Below are 8,266 nucleotides of genomic sequence, written 5' to 3'. Positions count from 1 at the left end.
TGGACTGCTACTTGGAGAGGTCCCAGTTCCCCTCCTGCCCTGCCCTGGTGCCCTTGAGCAAGGCACCGGACACCCTCCACCCCCCCATTGCTCCCCGGGCGCTGTACAATAGCTGCCCACTGCTAGACTCCTGGTACTAGGATGGGTTAAAAGCAGAGAACACATTACCCTGTGTGTGCTCTGCATGTGTGACCATTAAAGAGGGTTTCATCCCTCTCAATACAGAAGTTCAGAACTACCTTTTTTTAATAAGTCATCTTTTTTCTTTTCTGAGATGAATGTATTTGTATGCATGGTCCTCAGTTTTGACAGACAGCTCGCTGAAGGCGGGCTCCTGATGACGATGACGATGCCCCGCCTCCTGCACTCACTGCTCTACATCCGTGACGGGGGGTTGCTGCAGCTAAACTAGCAGATTAGCTCACGGAGCTTTGGGAGTTGTCACATTTCACTGACGGTAGCGGGTCATAAAATCAAGGTAAGATCCTAAAACAATCAACATTATTAATGGGTTTATTTTTATTATTTTTTAACGGAGTAATATGTTGGTGAATATATTTTAAAATCTGTGTATTGCTGGTTGTCACAGGAACTAGCTTAGCCTGCTTAAGCTAACCTGGCTCACTTTCTTTAACGCTAGCTGTCTTCTACTTCATAATGAGGATAATTGGATTGTCTCTATCCTCTTTTGAGTAGCCTTTAGATGCTAAACGGAATAGCTAAATGAGCCAAGAGCTCGCTAACAATATCTAGCCGGTTTAGCTATCTTATCTCTCACCGCAACAGGGAGAGTATTGACATGAAATAAGGTGTTGGCTGCAGGCCGGTGTTCCGGATTAACTGGTTCCCCGATCAACTGGTTGACAGATGTGGAGGCGTGGCCTTCGACTGAAATACACATTTCGATCGCTTCTTCTGTCGTTTACATAAAGCTTTTGGTATATTTGGCTGGATAGGAACACTTTGATGCACATTCAGTACCAGTGTGTGAGGTTGTGGTTACGATGGCGATATCCGGACGCGAACAGCGAGGACTACAAAAAGAAAAACGAGTTGACATGGGGATGTCTGTTCCAAACATTGCGAGCTCCAATAAATCATTTAAACCAGCTATTGTTGCCAGACTAATTACTGAATATCGTTCTTAATGTGATACCAAGTCCATCTGAGACCTGTGTACACCTTCAGACAGCCTCCAAGAGAAGCACACGTTGTTTACTCACAGTTTGAAAGCAGCGTGGAGAAGTCTTCAGCTGTGTTAAGTTGTGATCCGCTCGAATACATCCTTAAAACCAGCTATTGTTGCCCGATTTATCACTGAATATCGTTTCTAATGTGATACCAAGTCCATCTGAAACATGTGTACACCTTCAGACAGCCTCCCAGTGAAGCATACGTTGTTTACTCAGAGTTTGAAAGCAGCGTGGAGAAGTTTTCAGCTGTGTTAAACTGTTCCTCTCAGGTAAACTGTGATTCGCTCAGGGTCAACTGGGATCCACCCAGATTAAACTGTGTTACGACTTCTGTGGCTATCTACCAGCGATCATGTTTAATATGAAAGACACACACATCTACATCCCTTTATAAAAACAGTATTCTGCAGCACTCATCCAGATAACATGCTGTTAACTCGTTTTGCAAAGATAGCAGCAGAAATGTCATTGCAGGGATATTAGACTTTAAAATGCTGATGGGTCATTAATGTTGGTCTCGGCAAACAATATTATAAATCCTTTATTCAAACTATATAATATTCAGTGTCCATCGACATGAAAATAACAAAAAAGTTCATGCTGGATTCAAACCCGAGTCCCAACAGCAAAAGTCACACCAGCCCTGCGTGTTATGAGTGCGCCACGAATCAACACAATATCACGGTAAAACTAACACTTATCACAACATAATGTGGGCTGGCAGGCTGATAAAGTAGGATATCTGATCTCGGTGGGTCTTAATGAGGCTTGATACAGACCTCAGTCAGAATACTATATTATAATATGTATATTATATGGCTTAAAGTGTACATACATTCATTTTTCTGGAACTTTTTAACAAGGTTAATCTAAAATATTATAGTGTGGTGGTTCGATACGTCGTGTTGATCCGTGGCGCACTTATAACGCGCAGGGCTGGAGTGACTTTTGCTGTTGGGACTCGGGTTTGAGTCCAGCATGAACTTTTGTTATTTTCATGTCGATGGACACTGAATATTATGTAGTTTGAATAGAGGATTCCTAATATTGTTTGCCGAGACCAACATTAATGACCCATCAGCATTTTAAAGTCTAATATCCTTGCACATGCAGCAATGACATTTCTGCTGCTATCTTTGCAAAACGATTTAACAGTCACATGTTATCTGGATGAGTGCTGCAGAATGCCGTTTTTATAAGGGATGTATATGTGTGTGTCTTTCATATTAAACATGATCGCTGGTAGATAGCCACAGAAGTCGTAACACAGTTTAACCTGGGCGGATCCCATTTTCCCATGGGTGGATCCCAGTTGACCCTGAGCGAATCACAGTTTACCTGAGAGGAACAGTTTAACACAGCTGAAGACTTCTCCACGCTGCTTTCAAACTCTGAGTAAACAACGTACGCTTCACTGGGAGGCTGTCTGAAGGTGTACACATGTCTCAGATGGACTTGGTATCACATTAGGAACGATATTCAGTGATAAGTCGGGCAACAATAGCTGGTTTTAAGGATGTATTCGAGCGGATCACAACTTAACACAGCTGAAGACTTCTCCACGCTGCTTTCAAACTCTGAGTAAACAACGTACGCTTCACTGGGAGGCTGTCTGGAGGTGTACACAGGTCTCAGATGGACTTGGTATCACATTAAGAATGATATTCAGTAATTAGTCTGGCAACAATAGCTGGTTTAAATGATTTATTGGAGCTCGCAATGTTTGGAACAGACATCCCCATGTCAACTCGTTTTTCTTTTTGTAGTCCTCGCTGTTCGCGTCCGGATATCGCCATCGTAACCAAAACCTCACACACTGGTACTGAATGTGCATCAAAGTGTTCCTATCCAGCCAAATATACCAAAAGATTTATGAAAACGACAGAAGAAGCGATCGAAATGTGTATTTCAGTCGAAGGCCACGCCTCCACATCTGTCAACCAGTTGATCGGGTAACCAGTTAATCCGGAACACCGGCTTTGCTCCTACTGTTTACATGTTGTTCAATGCATTTTATTCCAACAGAGGAGAGATATCCAGAATCAAGTTTAGCTCACGGGAGCTTTGGGAGTTGTCACATAGCTGAGATATATTGTCTTGTTTCATGTTATGGCAACACTATCACACAAAAGAGCTGTAGGTTTTCTGTTAGCCTTTCTATTATCTTCCATTTTGCTGCCTGACCTGTGAATACTGAGTGGGATTTCTCAGGGATGTGTGCCTCCTTGTCTGTCCATCTGTGCACAGAAGAAGGATTACACACGGCTCAGTGCACCATTAAAGCCCTCTCAGCACACGTTTTGCTGACACACTTACTATAAGCTATGTATGTATTGTGTGTATGTCCTATTTCTGAAATAAACCCTTTCACAGCGACCTCCGATAGCTGTCGATCTGGATTACTATGCTCCATTGACTGAAAACTGTGCTAAAGCTATTGTGTCATGAAGCTATGGTTAATCTCTAGATGTGTTATCGATGAGGCTTTAAAGATGAAGCAAATGGTAGTTCTGTGTTTCTGTCAACTGAAATGCAAATGATCAGTCAAATGACCGGGAGCAAAGGCATCTGTCGACCTGAGGAATGGCTGTGACAAGTCAAATAAGAATGTGAAGTTCGCTTTTGGGACCTCTATGGATGCAGTGATATAAACAAATGTTTTGTTTGCCTGACAAAGCAGATGTATACAATTCAAATGTAGAATGGAAAGAATAACCTTTTGTTTTTGTTGAATCCTAGCATTGTGACCTAAGTTGTATAATTAGTGAGTTGAATCTGTGCCCTAACACATGATTCCTGCTATGTTCAGGTGCGATCATGACAACTTTGGACGACAGGATTCTGGGGGAGAAGCTGCAGTACTACTGCAGCAGCAGCGAGGATGAAGGCAGCGAAAACGAGGATGAGGAGGGAGAGAAAAAAACCATCCGCGAAGCTAACGTGGAGGAGCCAGAGATCGACTACAGCCCTGATGGAAGTGCTGTCAACACAGGTAATAACACAAGCACACATACACACCAAAAACAGTCCTAATAAGACTTCTGCATGATTTCATATTGAAAATACAGTGAGAGTGACAGTGGCTGTTCTCTGTCAGGACCAAAGGGGGTCATCAATGACTGGAGGAAGTACAAGCAGCTTGAGGTGGAGCAGAAACAGGAGCAGAAGAAAGAGATGGAGAGGCTGATCAAGAAACTGTCCATGACCTGCCGCTCCGACCTCGACCAGGAGAAAGACAAACTGAAAGAGAAGGAGCTGCAGGACAAGATCAAAGGCAAAGTAAGTATGAAGAAGAAAAGAGATCCACATAGGAAAGTAAAGCCTGTGAGGACGGTTATTTAAACGTCTTGTTCCTCAATCATACTTGCATTCGGTGGGTGTCTCCATCTAAAAACTGGGTCACTCTGGATAATGGAGCACCTGTTGTTTTTGAAAAGGATATATATAGACTAGATGTTAATTAGAAATAACCTGATTAACACAGTGGAGTCTGCAACTCCATTCTTTAGGTTCTTAAACAGCCTAATATGCATGAGTACATTTAGGGACACATATCACTTTGTAAGCTAAGCTGGTTGTTCAGCCATATTTACTGCACAGACCTATGAGCTGTATAAACTGGGGGTGGGTCAGGGTAAACATTTTCAAACCGGATTGATGTTGATCCTAACACTGCTCTGAATTTAACACTAGGTGTCTCAGACCCCATTTACACGGGAACGCAAACGAACCAAATTCGATATCAAAAAAGTCTTCCGTTCACACGGAATCGGCTCAATTAACGTGTGTCCGTCCCCACGAGACCGCTCGACCCGCTGGAGACGCTGTAGTACATATGCCGGGCCTGTAAGTGGTGCTGTACTTCCGCCACAAAATACACCAAAAGCAGCGAAGAAGGACCCCGAGCATGGTTGCCGGGTTGCCCTTCTGTTTATGCCCCGCGGTGGATTTAGCAACATGTAGTTCCTGTAATTCTCCATGTCCACTTGTTGCTGATGGTTGTGGTAGAGGAGCTGTAGATTTTGCACTAACAGCTGTAGCATGGTCAGTAGCAGTAGCGGTAGCTACTGACAGTAGCTACTGACCATGCTACAGCAGTGAGCAGCAGAGGTGGGGCTATGGCTTCATCGTTATCAGGAACATGATCGTATAGGACGTTTGCCCCCCCAGAGCGTTCCGTCCGCAGATCTATCCACCTTGGGACCCGTTATCGTTTTAGGGGTCCGTTTCTGTGGTTCCGTTACGGCATTGTGTGAACAAACGGGCTATACGAAAGAGAAAAGTAGCAGATACAACCCGTTTCGTTCCCGCGTAAACAGCACATCACTTGACTCAGCAGCCAATCACAAACGGAACTTATACCTCATTCACACCAACGGTGTTTCAGGGCCGGTTCGGAGCTGGAGCTTGAAAAGCACCGGGTTTTCCTGTTCACACCGCAGCGGAGCAGCCTCTTAGCTCCGGAATCCGGTTCGTTTCAAGCACCAAAAATGTGTCCGGCCAGAGCAAAAGCACCACATACGTCACGCTTACGTCGAGGAGGGGGCAGAGACAGGATCAACTCCTGAACAACAACAAAAAGCCCGCGTTTTATCCAGTTTGTACACAACGATGGAGAAACTTAACAAGCAGCAGTGGTCCACTGAAGAGACCAGCTACCTACTGGGAATCTGGTCTTCCGAAGAGGTACAGAGGAAGCTGGAGCACAATCGGCCATTGTTGTTGTTGTCAGTGTGAGCTGTGAGGGGTTTCCGCACGGTTTGGCTTTATGAAGCAGGCACGCAAACGGTTACGTCATGACGCAAACGATGACGCAATGACGCAGCACCAGTCGGACTCTGGGCGGTGTGCAAAGAGCTGGAGCTAAACCGAAGAACCGGTTCTGAACCTGAAAAGCTCTAGCACGGAGCTTGAACCGGAGTTGCGTTGGTGTGAATGAGATAATAGTGAAACAGTGAGAGCCAATAATGATCCTGTGGTGACTCCAGTCCACCTTGTTTTTTGGTTTACGTTCAATGTGGGCTTCAAATCCCAAGATGTCGCACCCCGCAAAACACATGAACTTTCCAGAACACAAACAAAATGTCCTGCGACTTCCTCCCTCCAAACTCTGCTAAGATTTTACCCCCTGTAATATTGCAAAAGGCTTGTCAGATACTAGCGTCTGCATTTGTTCTTTCCTAAATAAACAAAATCTAATTTCATCACGTCATATTGCTCAATACCAATGCCAAACAAGTTGGATTAGGTGGTAAAGGTTGTTGATGTTGGCTTCTTTTTAATTTGCAAGAATGATAGATTATGGCAAATGGTGGTTGAGCTAGTTTACATCAAATCAAGTCTTCATATTCTTGGCAAGAAAACATATTTCCCAATTGGTCAAAGTGTTCCTTATCCTAACTAAATGTGTTCCTCTCTGTCTGCCCCACAGATGACCGTGCAGGAGTACAACATGCTGCAGGAAGGACAGGATGACGAAGACTTTCTCCAGCATTACCGCATGCAGCGCATCGAGGAGATGCGGCGCCAGCTCTGCCGCGGCAAGCGCTTCGCTCAGGTCTACGAGCTGAGCTGTGGAGAGGAATTCCTGGAAGCTCTGGACAAGGAGGACAAGAGCATCCTGGTGGTGATCCATATCTATGAGCCCGAGGTGCCAGGCTGCGAGGCCATGAGGGGCAGCCTCATGTGCCTGGCTCAGGAGTACCCGCTGGTGAAGTTCTGCAGCGTGCGCAGCTCGGCCATCAGCACCAGCGCTCTGTTCAGAGACAGCGCTCTGCCCGCCCTGCTTGTCTACAAAGCAGGGGAGCTGATCGGGAACTTCGTGCGGGTCACGGATCAGCTGGGGGAGGACTTCTTCGCCGTGGACCTGGAAGCCCTACTGCAGGAGTACGGCCTTCTGCCCGACAAGCTGCCCAACATCCAGAAGATCATTCGCAACGGAGCCATCTTTCAGACCATCGTTAGCGACGAGGACTCGGACCTGGATATAGACTAGAGCTAGAGTGGCTAACATGCACGATCTGCTTGAGAAACATGCGCTCAGTCTGCATGGACTATAGATAATATAATGTATGTGGACCCCTGTAGTGATGACGGACCGAGCCAGGACTACCCTGTTACAACTCGCACAGCAACACAACAGAAGCATTTAAAAGTAAACGCACAGAACACTATGTCTGCCACCAATGATTCTTTCACTTTTGACTAACCTGCTGATAATCATTTCAAATAATCCATAGATCTATAAAATGGTAGAACATAGAGAACATGCCCTTTTCACACACACAGGTTTATTTAAATGTCTCCCTTTGTCAGGTAAACCCACATAACTTCACTTAAATATGATATGAGAAAAGCAGGAAATCTCCATATTTGAGAGGCAGGCATTTTCTACAATTTTGGCATGAATTGAACGATATATTATCAAAATAGTTAGCTTTACACAGAATATCAGTGACCACTCCATGGTAACCATCAGTTATAATGAATAAGAGCAGATCCTAGCCATTGTTAGTATCTAGGAATGATGATCCATGCTGAGAATGATGTGGATGTCAATGTTTTGTTTGTGCTGTGAATGTCAACTATTTATTCATTGTGGTATAACACATTCCCTGTTTTCCTTCATGTGCATCTTCAGTATAATAAATGTGTCTCTGTAGAATACAAACCCTGCAGCACCAACTGACTTTCGTTAATTTTATAACTTTTATATGTGCTGATCATTTCAAGTAGTGCAAAGAATAAACATGTTTGGACCCACTGTCTGTTTTATCTTTTATTTATCAGATTTGTGCTAGCTAGGAATGGAGGACCATTCAATAAAAAGGAGCTCAGAGATGTTAAAGTTGCACCACTCAATATGTGTCCACACGCAGTCTCTGCTGCGGCCCACCATGGTGCCTCCCCGACAGGAAGGACCTTCTGTCACAGCTCAGGGGTCAGATCTGGCATCCCGACCCTCACCGCCTTCAGCTCTGGGCTTGGCATCTGCGGGGCCCAACCCACGGTTGAGCGTTTTTACGGTATCTGTCAGGGAAACTATCCTGAATGCCAGAGCACCATCCACTCGA

General features: G+C 44.8%; 1 protein-coding gene across 1 annotated transcript; it reads left to right on the top strand.

Moving 5' to 3' along the window:
* The first annotated feature begins 294 nt into the window (after positions 1-294).
* On the top strand, positions 295-7,956 carry pdcl (phosducin-like). Its single transcript, XM_034232284.1, has 4 exons — positions 295-478; positions 4,003-4,185; positions 4,291-4,472; positions 6,625-7,956. Exons 2-4 carry the CDS (start codon positions 4,011-4,013, stop codon positions 7,186-7,188), a joined length of 921 nt encoding a protein of 306 aa, XP_034088175.1. The 5' UTR covers positions 295-478; positions 4,003-4,010; the 3' UTR covers positions 7,189-7,956.
* The last annotated feature ends 310 nt before the right edge of the window (positions 7,957-8,266 follow it).

Source organism: Gymnodraco acuticeps, unplaced genomic scaffold (genome assembly GCF_902827175.1).
Source record: "Gymnodraco acuticeps unplaced genomic scaffold, fGymAcu1.1, whole genome shotgun sequence".
NCBI classification, from domain to species: domain Eukaryota; kingdom Metazoa; phylum Chordata; class Actinopteri; order Perciformes; family Bathydraconidae; genus Gymnodraco; species Gymnodraco acuticeps.
Note: the sequence above shows the minus strand (reverse complement) of the source record. Positions and strands in the feature narration are given on the sequence as shown.